Source organism: Mytilus trossulus, unplaced genomic scaffold (genome assembly GCF_036588685.1).
Source record: "Mytilus trossulus isolate FHL-02 unplaced genomic scaffold, PNRI_Mtr1.1.1.hap1 h1tg000138l__unscaffolded, whole genome shotgun sequence".
Taxonomy (NCBI): Eukaryota; Metazoa; Mollusca; class Bivalvia; order Mytilida; family Mytilidae; genus Mytilus; species Mytilus trossulus.
In genome coordinates this window covers 616,655-633,979 of record NW_026963302.1, presented here as the reverse complement: position 1 = coordinate 633,979, position 17,325 = coordinate 616,655, and the positions used below count along the sequence as shown (strand labels likewise).

The 17,325-nt window shown below is 33.1% G+C and overlaps 2 protein-coding genes across 3 annotated transcripts; one reads left to right on the top strand and one right to left on the bottom strand.

The window, feature by feature from the left end:
• Positions 1-1,465: 1,465 nt before the first annotated feature.
• Positions 1,466-17,226, bottom strand: LOC134700316 (uncharacterized). 2 transcript variants are annotated; one of them, XM_063561665.1, is made up of 4 exons: positions 17,067-17,155; positions 6,244-8,313; positions 5,296-5,463; positions 1,466-3,441 (listed from the first exon to the last, which is right to left on the bottom strand). In XM_063561665.1, exons 2-4 carry the CDS (start codon positions 8,279-8,281, stop codon positions 2,648-2,650), a joined length of 3,000 nt encoding a protein of 999 aa, XP_063417735.1. In that variant the 5' UTR covers positions 8,282-8,313; positions 17,067-17,155; the 3' UTR covers positions 1,466-2,647. The 2 variants fall into 2 exon arrangements, with proteins under 2 accessions (XP_063417735.1, XP_063417734.1); XM_063561664.1 differs by lacking the exon at positions 17,067-17,155 and adding an exon at positions 17,175-17,226 and having other exon boundaries at positions 1,467-3,441.
• On the top strand, positions 14,073-14,693 carry LOC134700414 (ribonuclease H-like). Its single transcript, XM_063561810.1, has one exon. The coding sequence runs from the start codon at positions 14,073-14,075 to the stop codon at positions 14,691-14,693; it is 621 nt and encodes a 206-aa protein (XP_063417880.1).
• Positions 17,227-17,325: the final 99 nt, after the last annotated feature.

Here is a 17,325-nt window from a genome sequence, read left to right as displayed (position 1 = left end):
GTAATATTTCAATGATATTTGGTGTACGGAATGATTGTGAGGTGTACATGTCTGTCTGGCTTGGATCATCCTTCCATGACCTCTTTATCAAAGAACATTGATAATGTTAAGATTATGTGATACTTGTAGTAAAGCCTTCATGTAACAGACTTTCAACATAAATTCAATGTTAAGTAAAACATGTGAGACATTTCAGCATGTGCACACATGTGTTACTTGATTTGCTTGTGCTTCAACTGTTACATTGAGTTTAGCCATTTGCAACTGATTTTTAGTTTGTTCTTATGTTGTGATGTAACACTACTGTTTCATGATAGGGAAAGGTTAAGGACTAACAATTTGTTTAACTCATCTGCCTTCTTTATATGTGCCTGTCCCAAATCAGAAGCCTGTAATTCAGTGGTTGTTGTTGATGTTTTATAATAGTTTTTCATAAATTGTATTGTACAAATTAGGCAGTCAGTTTTTCAATTGAACCTTTTTTTATCTTTTCTTTTCTGGATCTGTTATAGGTGACTTTATGGCACAGTGGCTAATTCATAATATAATTGCATTTATCTTCATTATTTGAACTCTACAAGATTGTTTTCCTAATAGCAATAATACCACATCTTCTTATTTCTATATCAAATAGCTTTGCAGCAGAACTTAATAACTTTTGATCTTAACCATCTATCATCAAATAAGTTGAAACTCAATTTTAACTTGCTGCAATGACTATATTTCGTACTCTTAACATTTTAATTTCAAATATTTCAAAATTGAAAAGCTGTTGCTAACAGTGGACTGTGGTGTGTAACAAGTTGAATTTACCCTCTATTACCCCTATTTAGTTAATAGGAAGTTGATAGGGATGATGGGAAAAAGCATATCACAAACAATCAAATGCTCACATGAAGCTTGATACAAAATGTCTGAAAGCTTGTAGTTCCTGAAAAAAGTGTGACAAAAACAATTCATGGGGCGAACAGACAGAAACACAGATGACCATACAGCCAAATGGACCGATGAAGGATGGGCAAAGACATAAAACCAATTTATATATATATTATATATAAATTAAAATTCTACCATTTAATTGATTCAATATTTATCCATTTGAAACAATTAAATTTACATACATTAAAATGCAACTTTTGATGTTAGACAAATATTATTGTCACAATCGTTAAGTGGTAGAAGTAGTATTTACTAACTATATTTAATGGAAAAGTTAAAGTGCAATACTCAGAATATATTTGGCAGGAAATTGCAGGAGACAAATTTATTCAAGTGTGGAACATCAAGAATAATGAAAGTGGTCAGAACCAGTTTTAATGCATGTAGTTTCAGAGAAATTGAAATATAACATATTATAAAATTTTAATTGTCATAAGTGGACAAAGAAGCATATATAACATTATAGAGAAACCTCTTCTAATTACTTAAAAGTATGAAACATTCTGTCCTTTTATTGATTCTGTTAATGAGTATACATGTTCATACTAACAACAAATAATAATTTCAATTCATTTCAAGATATTTCATACTGAACAGTTAATTTGTTATATATGTGAATGGTGAAAACAATTACATAAATATTGAGGGAAGATAAAAAAAAAATCGCGCAAATTTTTTAATAACTATATTCATAATCGTAAGCAATCAAAAAATAATGTATATACATCTTTTCATATTATAATATATTATCAACAAAATTTCTTTCTGAATCAATTACGTACATGCGTGAAATTTTTCGGATACATGTATATACGCTTTTTGATAATGAATTTTACAGTCAGTCGCACAATATACACATATGTAGTACAATAATTCATTTCAGCATTGTTCATTCTTTTCATATTTAATAATAATAACAATAATAATAAAAAAAAATACAAACAAATAAATACGTGCAGATTCAGATAACAGAAATTATAACAAAGATTTATTTTATTCATATTTCATGTGTTCAAAATCCAAAACAAAAAATAACATGGTTACATATATATGGCAAAACAAAACTTGCCTTCTTGTTACTCTTTAAATACCCAAACCTGGAACAATAAATCATAACCTATATGACCTAAGATCAATAGAAGTAGAAAAATATTGACAAATTGGAGTCTCTTATACATGTACTGTTTATCTTTCCACACATAATGCAGCCTACACAATGACTTTGGGATTAAACAGTAACAATAAACAATTCTTGAACACAGTCAGGAGGTATATACATAAATAATCATCCAATAATATCTTTTTAAAATGCACCAATGGACCACAGAACAAAATAAAATATGATAACAAAGATTGCAACTTCCCAAAAAGCATAATTATTTTTTCATGACTGTTTCACTTTGAGATGGGTTTTGTTTGTTTTCAAATCTAAAAGGTACCTACCCTGCTCCACATTATTTTTAACAAACAAATTTTGTATTAGAACTTATATTATAATGACAAAAAAAACTCAACAAGAATTTTTTCCCCCTTTTATTGGTCAAAATATTTTAAAATCAAATCATCAAACCAAACAATTTTTTTTCTAAAAATGGCTGGAGCCTTTCAGGAGCTCACAGAGGTGGATTCTATGTCAACAAAATATTGAAATCCTAATACTTTCAGAAGCAAACTCAAACTTTTACAAAGATTTTACACTACATGTATTTCAAAATAAAGCTTGAATGAATGGTCCAAGTTGGCTATAATCTTGACTCTGAGTAGTGGTCTGTTGTCCAGCAGAGGTCATAGGAACCTGTGTCATAACATTCTGTATGTATGTCTGATGATCTTCAGGAATCAAGGTCACAGGGGTCACTGGACTAGTGGCTGGTAGAGGGCGTGATGTAGAAGTTTTATTGATCTCATCATGAGCCATGACCAGATGTTCCATTGTGATTGGCACTTGAATTGTCACACCTTCTAAACTCCCATGACCAAACTGAGCCTGTCTAATTTCTTCTAATGTGAGAGCATGTGCTCCTGGGTTGTCAGTAATACCCTGGATTGTATAACCAGAATGATCAAAGTTTTTAACATACACTGCTTGATCTATGCCTAATTTTGATTGAGTCATTATTAAATTGTGTGGCGGTATTTGAATTTTTCCTCCTTCAGTCAGTATAATCGGTGGTGGTATTTGTTTAACAGGTTTTCTTATCCTGGGTTTTGATGGACGACCTTTGGTCTTTTTCTCTCCATTTGGGTCATGACTTTTATTTAAATGATACTTTAATTTGTCTTTTCTATTTGTACTATAATCACATAGATTGCATTTAAAAGGTTTATCACTTAGATGTATTTTTTCATGTCTCTTAAGATGACTTTTCTCTATAAAACTTTTACCACATTCTACACAAACATAGCTACGTATACCAAGATGTGTTCGCATGTGACATTTTAACTGACTTCTCTTTGGTGTAGTGTAATTACATTTTGGATGTTCACATTTGAAAACTTCACCTGCAATAAGAAAAAAATTACAAACAAAAGGGTGTGCTAAAGACCTTATTTTTTTAATTTCGTTGAAAACTAACATGAATGTCCCTTTTCATAAGTGGAAACTTGAAATACTGCAAACACAGCTTACAAAATAATAACCTCGCTTTGAGTCCATACTTTAGTGAAGGAAGTTGAACCCTAGCTAGAAATAATAGAGATCAGATTCAAACACTGCATGTAGGTGAGAAATTGCTGGCATTGGATGTTTAAAGATTCAATAAAAATTTCATCCATTTCTGTATCAGTAATGCCTTATATTACTAACTTAATTACACCTTATGTAAGAATCCAGGGTTTTGATTGGTTGATAGCCAGTGTATTTTTCAGCAATTTACTGTTATCAAATGAATATCGTTCATTTTTAACCCTGCCGGGGTATTTGCTAAAAGGATATGCCTTTTTTACCCTCTCTGCCATGGTATTTGCCAAAAAATACTCTATCCGACTGGACGCTTGTTACGTCATGATCATCATTGCGTTTTAGTACATTAACATTCAGTGTAATTAAACAGATATATCATGTTCTTGAGGAGTATTTGCGAAAAATACCAGTCTTGAGAATGAATTTTCCTCGCCTATCGGTTCGTGAAATTTAACAATCTCTCTACAGGTATTTTTCGCAATTACCCCTCAAGAACATGATATATCTGTTCAATATCTTTTACCATATTTACCTAAAGTAAACAGAAAAATGACATTCTTTAAAAAAATCATCTTCAAAAATTGATTTGGTTGTTTTCATATATAGAACATGATAAATAAATCCAGTACATGTATACCAATAATTCAAGGCGTCAATGCCGATTTCCTATGGTTTTTTTTCTATTCATGCAGAACATGTTTTACCTTGTTCTGTATTCCATCTTATTTTTCTTCACATTTACTGCTATTAAAATATTTTTAAATGCAGAAAAAAACCCTCACAAATAAAATTTGATCTATAATTATAATAAATTGCTTCACTGAGCGCAGCCTGATACTACTGCCGAGATTGAACCGTTACATTTGGGGCAAATTTGGACACAAATTTCAAGCTTGATACTGTCTGAATTAAGATTGCAATAAATTTTTTGACATAATATAGGTTTCTGACACCAAAACAAATGTCAAGATTTTACAAATCTATTGCTTTACAATGTGAAATTGAAAGTTTCTTTTTTCTTCTTGAAACTTTTCAAAATTTGAAATTTGAAAAAATTTTGAAAAAAAATATGAACCTCCCTTAAAAACATTTTTTTTAATCCCTCTTTGGAGCAATTATCCCCAACTCATTACAAGCCTTTGTAGTATGGAACCTTGTAGTACAATTTCAAAGAGATCCATTTACTTAAACACAAGTTATTGTCTAGAAAAAAGAAAAATGCTTGTTTTTGGCCCCTCATTCCTGCCTGTTTGGGGCAATTAAACCCAAACTCATTTCCAGACTTCCCTTTAAATTTGTTATGTGGAACATTATGGTACAATGTCAGAGATATCCATACACTCCAGTGACTCCACACAAGTTATTGTCCGGATACTACAAAAATGCTTGTTTTTGGCCCTTTTTGGCCCTTATAAAATACCTAAACTGTTGGCACCATAACCCCCAAAATGAATCTCAATTTTTAACCTGTGGTATTTAACATTCAGTACAATTTCAGAGTGATCAAAATACTAATACACAAGTTATAATCCTTTCACTAGAAAAAAACTTTTTTTTTGCCCCTTTTGGGCCCCTAATTCCTAAACGGTAGGGACCATCATCCCCATAATCAATCCCAACATTTCTTTTGAGGTATTGATATACTTCTAATTTTTTTTTAGAATTAAACATACCTGTGTGTGTTCTTTTGTGAGCTGTTAAATGTGATTGATATTTAGTTGCAAATCCACAAAAGTCACATAAATAAGGCCGAAGGTCATCATGGATTACCAAATGTTGATCAAGTGTGTTCTTCACAGCAAATGACTTTGGACAGTGTGGACACTGAAATGGTCTCTTTCCTGAAAAATAAAATAAAATGATCAAATTTAGAAACAATTCCTTAATTTAACCAAGAGGTCAAAATATTTAACTTGCAGTTCAAAAGGAGACACTTACTGTTGCTTAAAATATAATATGTACATGTACTTTAATGTTTAAGTAATTTCAGATTAGAGAATTCTTTATACAGTACATGTATGTAAAATATCAACAAGGTGAAGTATTTCTTTTTAAGAGCTTTTTTTTTATTAATTTTACTAATGCTTGTGTTGGAAATCACACACTAAAGAGAACATTAACGTAAAGCTGCATTATTGTATATCCAACGTCATTTACTTATGACGTTATCTTGTACTCTAGTCATCAATACAAATTCATAGGTTTAGATGTCTTTCATATTACATATACAGTTTTAGTAAAACCACTTTACGATAGCTTATTTTGTTTGTATATATATGTTTGCTAAACCATTGTTCTTAAGATTGACATCTGCAATCGTTATCAATAAATTGGCAGGGCTTCAGCTTGTAAACTTTATACTCTGCAGTAAACCATGGTAAACTAACAGCCAATAACATTTAAGCATTAATGTACAATGTATACAAGCTGAAGCCTGGTCTATCTATTGATTGCAGATGTTAATCTAAATGAAAATGCTTGAACAAACATATTTTAAATACATATTTCTTAAACCAACCATCATTGTTTCCAGTGAGTATTAAACCTGACCACTTTTGCAAACAGTTATTTGCAAAAATTTTAATACGAGAATATTGGTATCCTTTTTCTATAATAATCACCTGTATGAGTCTTCTTATGAGCGTACAAATTATTTCTTGTTCTGAATCTGGCATTACAAATCCCACAAGCATATGGACGTTCTTCAAAGTGTTTCATTCTGTGAATTAATAATGTTGGGAACTTTTCGGTGGAATAATCACATCCATATACTTCACAATGAAATGGCGGGCCATCAAAGTGTTTTTTCATATGATCACTGTATGTCCTGTTTGATTTTGTTTCAAATGCATTGCACACAGTGCATTTCAATAGAATATCATTTTCATGATTCCATTTTAAGTGTTTTCTTAACCTGCCTTCTATCTTTGTACTATAGGAGCAATGAGGACATTCTAATTTGACCATATTGTATATAGGGGTATTCTTTTTCTTCTTGGAACCTTTTTTCACTTCATTTTTCTCTGTATCACTACCATCTTCCTCCTCCCCCTCCTCCTCCATTTCATGTATATAATCTTCATCTTCCTCTGCATTTTCTTCTTCTTCAAACTCATTAAATTCTTCATTGTTTTCTTCATCTTTCTCTAGATCTTCCTCCACAATGTTTTGTGTAGAATCTTCTGTATTATTTTCTGACTGATCTTGACTTTCTCCTGAAGGTTGTGGTGATGACCTTGGCTGATATTCAGGTTGAGTGTAACTTCTACTAACTATTAATGTATCTTTTGACATAATTTTTATTTTCTTTTTCACTTTTCCTCTTATACTTTTGCTCGGAGTTTTCTCAAGCTCTGGTGTCAATATTGTGCTACTTGTTTCTTGTTCAACAGGTTCCATAGACTGTGAACCAGTTACTTCATTTTCATTGGCTGCTGATTCATTGAAATTTTCTTCATTCTCTTCAGGTTGAAAGCTTTTATCAGATTCACTTACAGGCTTTGCTGTATGAGATTGTATGTACATGTAAGGCATGTTGTCTGTGTTAGTCCCTGTGTTGAGCTTTATGTGTCTTGTTGTTGTACCAACTGCAGTTACCGCTATAAAATCATCAACCTCTGGCAATATCAATCCTGAGGTCACCACTTCTGTAAGCAGATGAGAATAAGTGTGTCTTAATGATGAGAAAGTTTCAGTATATGGTCCCAAAGAAATACCAGAACTGAATAACGTTTGTAGCAAAAGGTATAAACTTGATTCGTGAGTTGTGAAGAAATTTTCAGTCCGACTGATCTCTAGTAGAAAGTCTGATGCAACAGATGACCAATCAATGTGTTTTAATAATAAAACCAAGAACTTCTCTCGTGGTTGAACTTCAAATCCTACCCAACTTATGACCAAAAAAAGTTTCATTTCCGGTTTTAATTTTAACATGCATCCTTTAGATAGTAAAGCATGAATTTTCCCCGCTTTCATTTGTAAGAATTCACTCTGCTTTACTGCATCAGATAAATTTGACTGTAAAAATCCAACTAGAAATTCTTCAAGTTCATCTAAACTGTATTTCCTTGACAAGAAGTAAGTACTGACAAAGTTCCCCAGATGTAAGTTGCATCTTAGGAATTCTTCACAATAACTTTTCAGTAAGTCTATCTTGAAGCTAACAGCCAAATGTAACAGTTGGAGAAAATTTGTTTCTCTTGGAGCAATTGTACCAGTGTACAAAAATTCCAAAAAATCAGCAAATACTTCATAGCTATCATAGTGAACAATCAGCAAGTCTTTGTCAACGTAGTCTGTACTAGTTAAAGCTTCATCAAAATATGGACTCCAAGCAGCAACCAATGACTTGTGAGCAATAAATCGCATGCCTTTAACATCAATAAACAAATCGCAATACCTCCCTACGTCTCTTAATTGCTTTAATTTTTCAAGTATCATTATCTGTGGTTTTGGACGTTCCTGGTTGGCACTGTTTGGACTGTTACTGAAGTTTGTAGAACTAGGAGGAAATCCACTTGATGGAATGACTTCCACATTGTGAGTCAGTGGCACAGGAATGAAGCTGATGTGTTGTTGTGTTGTCATTACTGATGCATTCATCCCAGAGCTGGTATACAGCTGCTGGCTAAGAGATTGGTTGGAGGTGCTGAACGACATCTTGGATCACTAGAAAACTGTTTTGGTATCACCTGTAAAATATAAGAAAGGTACATGTATTTGCAATGTACATACATATGTCACAATTTTTTTTTAACATACATAAAAAGTAATGTGTACAATATTATGTTTTGTGAATTTTCAAAAAAAACATGATGCTTAATTATTGTCAGCAAGGGGGAATAATTCAATTAATTTTCTTTTCAAACTTTGAATTATCTCCCCTTAACATCTTTTAAAAAAAAATCTTACACTACCTTACAAATGTAATTAGTTTTATTTACAACTCCTTCAATTTGTTTATTATTTTCTTTTATGAGTCCAACTCACATTACATTCCCCATTTCCATTCTCAATTTTATCTAAATAAAATTTGTAAAATATTAATTTTCTTTTTAAACTTTGAATTGTCTTCCCTTTATATCTTCTAGTAAATTTGACATATGACAGACAGAAACTTTATTACACAATTTATAAGGCATTTAATTTCAAAGTTTGAAACATCCACGTCTTCTTCTTTCTCAAATTTTCAACAAAAAGTGTGTTTAAAATATTGGACATGTCCAAGTCTGAAACTGGCATGCTTTATAAAACAGAATAAAAACTCATTATTTGACCTTGTAGTCAATGTACATTTACATTATCCTACATTGTATATATAGCACCATTAGTATGACAATAAAAAATGTTCTGAGTATTTGATTTTACAGCTTTTTTTTTACATGTATCAAAGATTTTTTAAAAATGAATAGACATAGTCTCTATTTTTTACTCATATTTTCCAATAACCATGCATGATAATAATAGGAAAATGAGCATTGCCCAACAATGTTGTCTCAGTTTCAAGTAGATGCAACTGCATACGCTTTTTATATAGGGGGTCTCATGTTGGGTTCCGATTCCGGATCCCGCTTACTGTTTTGTCAGATTCCCGCATCCTGCTTACACTATATATGTACATAATTATATAAGCAATTCTCATTTTTTTGTCAGATTCCCGTATCCCGCTTACACTATGTACATAAGCAATTCTCATTTTTTTGTCATTTCCCCGGGTCCCGCAAGACCTCATTTCCCGTTTTCACGCCATAATAATTTCACTTTCATGTTTGAAAAATTCTGCAATCCCGCGTCACGCTTAGACCCCAATGAGACCCACATATTAGTGCATGGGTCCTGAAGTTAACCATTTTTTGTAACTCTATGAAAAGTCGAAGAAGTCATTAATCTCAACACTAATAATGACTTATTGAACTCCAGATCGGCTGAGTAATAACTTGTTCTCTCCTGCTTAGTTTTTTATCATTTTTTTTATTTTGCAACATATTCAGGTATTAGCATAGGAGAGATTGTTTTATCATGTGTTTCCCTGTTCACTTCAGAGCCCCTCCCCCTTTACCACCCTGTAAAAGGATATGAAACAGATATGACCAGATTTTTTTTGAATTTTTGTTTTTGTTTTGCATTTTACTGGAAAAAAATATTGTCACAACAAAGTATGTCTCATTGGAGTCTCAGCGGGACACAGGATTGCTGATTTGTTTGTCAGTGAGACGTGTGAAAGACAAATTATTATGCCATGAAAATGGGCAATGAAGTCTAGAGGGACACAGGTAATTACAAAATGCTCCACAAAACCTCTTTCTAAATTATTAACATCTAGCTCTTTTATCAGCAATTAAAGACGAGCTTCACACCAGTGTTCCAGCTAGGATTTCAAAAGGGCAGGGTGCCAATCCTTAAAAAGGGCATTTAACGTGTGATATGATAATATGAAAAGGGCATGTTTTAATAAAAGATATTAATCAAACATTGTGTTTATTCGTTGAATCACAGGTTATACAAGAACAACATCATTAGCCCATATAGAACTCTATCTTTTAGGCTGAAAAACTTGTCAAGCAGCTTGTCACACAAGTTTTTAGATCATTGCACAGTTGAGCTTTATATGCAGTATGTTTTGAAAGGTGACCTGTTTCATTCTGTTTCTATGGTCTGGCACATTTTACCAGTTTCACCTTTCTACCCCTGCTGTGCTTAATGGCAATACAGCACAAAACAGCTGTGCTCAGTAAATGCACAATGTTAGGATATACATGTATAGCAACAGTGAAAAATTGTATCAAAAATAAAGAATACAGAAACAGATGACCAAGGAACCCTACCAACACTTCTACTAAGACCCTCTTTAACTTTTCCCATAACTCAAAATACCTAAACATATATATTCTTAAGCAAGAAGTATGTAGACATATTTTAGAATATGTACATTGTAAATGAAAACTTTGAAACTTTTTATTTCACTATAGGCCTCACATGAGGCATAATAGTACAATAAATTTAACAAACAATAGTAATGCATGAACTAACATATATACATATGAAGTTGGTGTATGCAGATGAAAGAGTAATATCCATATATTATCATTTAAATACATACTTATCTTGACTATTCATTAAATTTGACAGGCTTACAGTATTTTTGTTTTTATATATATGATCAGGTATAAACGTGAGTCAATGGGTTACTCAATGCTAGGAAAAAATCAGATTGAGTAATCTTTCTTTATTCGGGTGTGCTCGTTCTTTGGAGGATTATAAACAGTACGTAAATATGATGTAAATAGGATCACAATATGGCGGCCGATTTTGTTATTTTCGTATCAAAAATGAGGACAGTCAATGACAAATACATCTGAATTTTCTGTTTATTTCACTGGAAACAAGTAAAACAATGTCTTCAACGAGTTTATTATGGTTTTCAACTTTCTGTCAATACGTTTCCTCCATGAAACTACGGTAAACATTGCAAATTGTGCCCAAGTTGTTGTATGCACATTTCTTCAAAGATTGACCGATTCTTTTTGAATGAATTAATGTTGATCATTAATGACCCATCCGATAAACGGATTACATGTACCTATAACAACAGATTATGACACCATTAATTAGCTTGGGGTCGTAAACAAAGTCATAAACTTTTCCCCAGGCAAAACTTAGTGATTAGTGTATCATATCAATATCAATACGAATAAATTAATATACAAACAATCTTCAAACAAGAGGCTCTCAAGAGCCTAAATCGCTCACCTGAATTTTTTGGGTTTAATCTCTCATCAATGATTATTTTGGCTTTTCAATTTATTTAAATGTTCTTTGAATGGTCCTATTTTCTTCAAAAGCAAAAAAAAATCATTTTCTCTATGTTCTATTTTAGCCATAGGAGCTATGTTTCTTGACATACAAGGAAATGAAATATAAAATTTATACTAGATACTCTGAAACTCTGAAACTCATTTAGCCTAAGTTTGGCTGAAATTGATACAGCAGTTTCAAAGAAGAAGATTGTTTAAAGTAAGTCAACATGATGGACAAATTGTGAAAAAAGTCTTTAAAGGGCAATAACTCCTTAAGAGGTCAATTGACAATTTTGGTCAAATTGACTTATTTGTAGATCTTACTTTGCTCAACATTTTTGCTATTAACAGTTTATCTGTATCTATAATAATATTCAAGATAATGACCAAAAACTGCAAAATTTCCTTAAAATTACCAATTAAGTGGCAGCAACCCAACAATGGGTTGTTTGATTCATCTGAAAAGTTCAGGGCTGATAGATATTAACATAATGAACATTTTTACCCCGTCTTAGATTTGCTCTAAATGCTTTCATTTTTGAGATATAAGCCAAAAACTGCATTTGACCCCTATGTTCTATTTTAAGTAAAGGCGGCCATGTTTTTTGACGGATCAAAAATCTAAGCACACACTTTGTGCAGGAAAATCTAAGGAACAATCATGCTAAGTTTCATCCAAATCCATTCAGTAGTTTCAGAAGAGAAGATTTTTTAAAGTTAGCAAATATGATGAACAAATTGTGAAAACTTGTCATTAAAGGACAAGAACCCCTTAAAGGGTCAGTTGACAATTTTGGTCATATTAACTTATTTGTAGATCTTACTTTGCTGATCATTTTTGCTGTTTACAGTTTATCTTTATCTATAATAATATTCAAGATAATGACCAAACACTGCAAAATTTCCTTGAAATTACCAATTAAGTGGCAGCAACCCAACAATGGTTTGTTTGATTAATCTGAAAATTTCAGGGCTTATAGATCTTGACCTAATGAACATTTTTACCCCTTGTCAGATTTGCTCTAAATGCTTTGGTTTTTGAGATATAAGCCAAAAACTGCATTTGACCCCTATGTTCTATTTTAAGTAACGGCGGCCATGTTTTTTGACGGATCAAAAATCTAAGCACACACTTTGTGCAGGATACTCTAAGGAACAATCATGCTAAGTTTCATCCAAATCCATTCAGTAGTTTCAGAGGAGAAGATGTTTGAAAAATTGTTAACGATGACAGACGACGACGACGACGACGGACACCAAGTGATGAGAAAAGCTCACATGGCCTTTTAGGCCAGGTGAGCTAAACAGGCAGGGGGCCCTAGAAACTATAAAAAGGGCACGCGCCGTGCCCTCTGAAAATGGCCTAGCTGGAACACTGTATTCCTGTGCTTGCATTTCCAATCATGATTTTCTCAATAGAGGGTTGATGCTCACAAGGAAGCTATTAAACCAAGAGTTCCAATTGGTGAAGTTGAAATCATCCCTTCGTAAATTTTATGGACGCCATCACGAGTTGGTTGACCGTTATGGAATAACTGTTTTACAAATGGTATTAGACATTTTCCTTACGCCTAACTACAATCCCCTTCCCTTTCATGAATGAGACCTACTGAATTAAGACTATTTACCGGATTTGTTATCACATAAGCAACACGACGGGTGCCACATGTGGAGCAGGATCTGCTTACCCTTCCGGAGCACCTCAATCACCCCTTGTTTTTGGTGTGGTTCCTGTTGTTTACTCTTCAGATTTCTATGTTCAGTATGTTGTGTCATGTGTTCTATTGTTTGACTGTTTGTCTTTTTCATTTTTAGCCATGGCGTTGTCAGTTTATTTTCGATTTATGAGTTTGACTGTCCTTTTGGTATCTTTTTTACAAGACAGATGCAATGCAAAGCCAGACCAAAACCGTGCAAACACTTTCTACAAAACATGCAATAGTAATCCTAGTCCGAGATTACTCTAATGTCCGACGGCTGTTTAGCCCGACAAGCTGGGGCCGTGGGACGTCAGAGCTTGTTCCATATCAAAAAGTGGATATTTGCCCACCCAAAATAGATGGGCTGCTTCCTCGCTTCTGGAGCCGACTGAGGGCCTTAGAATTATATAAATCAGGCATCAATCTCTTCAGTTTTCATTTATCTCTTCATTTATGTAAGTTTCACCTACCTGCCAAACCTTTATTTTTCTATATTTTAACATTTCAACAAAGACCCATGATTTCTTCATTTTTGACTTTCACTTTCAAATGGACGTCAAGTTACGAGAGATTTCGTGGCCTCGAGACTCAAATATGCAAATATTTATATTTTGTTACCTCCTTTATAGGAGATCGATGTTTAACATTTAGAAGCAACCACATTTTTCACCTCCTTTACAGGAGATCGGTAACTAGCATTTAGTTCTGACCACGATAACAATCGGCAGCTCTCAGACATTTAGGAAACTTGCAGCGTAAATGAACGAGGTGTTACATTATGGTCATTTGCACTGTTTTCTCGTGGTCACGTGATAATCTTTGAAAATGAAAGGCAAAATGGAGAAATCATGGGTCTCTGTGAAAAATGTTAAAATATAGAAAAATAAAGGTTTGGCAGGTACATGTAGGTGAAACTTACATAAATGAAAATCCGGAAACTTACATCTCTCCAATATGCCAATTGGAAAAATGATACTACAGGCAGATGATACGAAAAAGGAAACATCAATTGAAGTAAATAATATTGAACAGCAATATGAATGTCGTGGCATGTGTGCAATAAGAAGGGCACCGGAGTACTGGACCACATTGGGAAGTTCCAAAACAAGAACCAGTGAACAAGCCATTGAAGGACAAAGACTTATAAGACAACAATTAGAAGAACTTCCTTCAAATACAACAGTGGCATTCACAGATGGCTCATGCATGGGAAATCCTGGGCCTTGTACATGTGGTGCAGGAGCCATTATATACAATAATGAAGAGGAGGAAACAATACAGTACCCTGTATCAAACAGAGGATCAATACTACTAGCAGAACTAGTAGCCATTAAACTTGTGCTGGAAAAAATAGACAATTATAATTACCGCAATGTTAAACAACTTAACATATACTCTGACAGCCAATCCGCCATAGGCATTATAACCTTAAATTGGAAATCAGAAAATTATCACAAAACCATACAAGAAATCAAAAACAGGAAAATAAAATTGGAACAAAAAGGTTTTAGTATCAACATCATTTGGACACCGGGGCACTCTGATATAGAGGGAAATGAACAGGCTGACGTCTAGCAAAAGCAGCGGCAAAAGAGGCAGATACATGTAATAGGGAGGAAATGTCTTCAATCACGACAAAACAAGACATCAAACAAGCGGCGAGAACATCAGTCATTAAAAAATTTGTAAGGGTTCCGTGGAACCCAGTGTCTCGCCTACTTTTGCTGTAAATCACAGGCTCAACAAAAATTAGGAAAAAAATCAATAAAAATATTCCTCTTGATACTATCTTTTGATTGTAAGAAGCTTCTGTCCAAGTTTGGTAAAAATCTAGGATAGTTAATGAATCTAATAAATGTTTTGAAAACTTTAACTGCAGACTGTATGAAGTATTAACTGGAAGAAAATCTAAGTCCATTTAACAGTAAAATACAGAAAAATCGTTCATTGTGTAATCATACGTTTTTTGATTGAGTTAAGTCTGCCAATTGATATTTTATCGTATGTTTTTATATGTTGTGATGTTATGCTATTGTTTCAGAAAAAGGGAGAAGGTTTGGGCCCATTAAAACGTTTAATCCCGCTGCAAATGTTTGCACCTGTTCTAAGTCAGGAATCTGATGTACAGTAGTTGTCGTCTGTTTATGTAATATATTCGTGTTTCTTGTTTCTCGTTTTGTTTATATAGATTAGACCGTTGGTTTTCCCGTTTGAATGGTTTTACACTAGTAATTTTGGGGCCCTTTATAGCTTGTTGTTCGGTGTGAGCCAAGGCTCCGTGTTGAAGGCCGTACTTTAACCTATAATGGTTTAATTTTTAAATTGTTATTTGGATGGAGAGTTGTCTCATTGGCACTCACACCACATCTTCCTATATCTATTATCTTTTTACAAAATTTACTTCTGGATACTATCTTATGATCATAAATAAGCTTCTGTCCAAGGTTGGTACAAACCAAGGATAGTTTAAGAAAGTTATTAAAATTCTAAAAACTTTAACCACAGAGTGAATGTAATGTTTCCCCGCAGAAAAAAACTAAGTCCATTTATAAGTAAAATACGGAAAAAATGGAATTTTATTTTTACAAAATTTACTTCTGGATACTATCTTATGATCATAAACAAGCTTCTGTCCAAGTTTGGTAGAAATCCAGTATAGTTTAGGAAAGTTATTAAAATTTCAAAAACTTTAACCACAGAGTGAATGAAATGTTTCCCCACAGAAAAAAACTAAGTCCATTTATAAGTAAAATACGGAAAAAATGGAATTTTATTTTTACAAAATTTACTTCTGGATACTATCTTATGATCATAAACAAGCTTCTGTCCAAGTTTGGTAGAAATCCAGTATAGTTTAGGAAAGTTATTAAAATTTCAAAAACATTAACCACAGAGTGAATATTTGTGGACACCGCCAACGACGACGACGACGGAAAGTAGGATCGCTTAGTCTCGCTTTTTCGACTAAAGTCGAAGGCTCGACAAAAATGGAAGACACAATGGGAATCTAGTGAGGTTGGGAGATGATTTTTTAATCATCACCCAGATGCATCAAAAAAAATCAAACTTGACTTCCCATCAAAAAAACACTTCAATATTTTAAACAGTCTCAGATCAGGATACTCCAAACTAAAGGGGTATCAACATTTTATAAACAGACATGTAGAAGACAACAAATGTACTTGCGGAGAAATAGAATCTGTAGAACATTTTTTATTATCTTGTGACAATTACAGTTTGGATAGAGAAAAACTCTGCCAGTCAATATATTTCAAAACAGGAACACTTAATCTAGATCTAGAAGAATTACTTAACACCGAAGCCAGTGCAGACATACAATATACAGTTTCCGAGTTTATAGATGATACTCAAAGATTTGATCATTTGTTTTTATAAATCAGTATCAACAGCGCCTACCTAAATAAAAGTGAAAGTACAAAGAGAAAATACAAACGCGCAAGTGACCAAAGTACATATGAGAAAATCAGTGTCAAGATGACGCATACTAAAGACTAAGACTTACATAAATGAAGAGATTTATATAATTCCAAGGCCCTCAGTTGGCCCCAGAAGTGAGGAAGCAGCACATCTATTTTGGGTGGGCAAATATCCACTTTTTGATATGGAACGAGCTCTGACGTCCCACGGCCCAAGCTTGTCTGGCTAAACAGCCGTCGGACGTCAGAGTAATCACGGACTATCGTAATCCATATTTTTGCACAGTACAGAGATCAATAACACAAAAACATGACCTGCAAGATATGACATCAGATAGCACCAGCCTCTCTAGGCATTACAACAAAAAGTAGAGCTATCTTCAATCTATTTTAGGCATAATTTGCATATTTTGTAAAGTTCTTGTTATACATCCTTTCAGCTATAAGTTTTATTTTTTTATTTATTTCCTTATCTAGTATTTAACAAACAAGATTTGCTATTATGACATACACTTGTATGCAATATGCCAAATAATTCGTTTGTGTATTGGAAATTTTCTTTTGTTATTGTAGGTGTTTTTCAAGTGGACATTCTCCCTGTATTTTGAATGAAACTTACATTTAAAACTATTGAAATGATCCCCAGCTTTATCAAAGCCACAGGAAATGACGTCATAAATTCATAATCTCGTCCGCAAATTAAACATATAAAATGTAAAATAAATCAAATTTTATATTTTCTGTCGTGACTTTCATATTTAGATCTAAAA

Bases quoted from the DNA above. Each gene is read 5' to 3' on its own strand.
- LOC134700316 (XM_063561664.1), bottom strand. From the start codon at position 8,281: ATGTCGTTCAGCACCTCCAACCAATCTCTTAGCCAGCAGCTGTATACC. The intron at 5,464-6,243 runs GTGATTATTATA...TTTATTTTTCAG, and splicing joins TCATAAGAAGACTCATACAG to GAAAGAGACCATTTCAGTGT. The intron at 3,442-5,295 runs GTATGTTTAATT...TTCTTATTGCAG, and splicing joins TCACAAAAGAACACACACAG to GTGAAGTTTTCAAATGTGAA.
- LOC134700414 (XM_063561810.1), top strand. From the start codon at position 14,073: ATGCCAATTGGAAAAATGATACTACAGGCAGATGATACGAAAAAGGAA.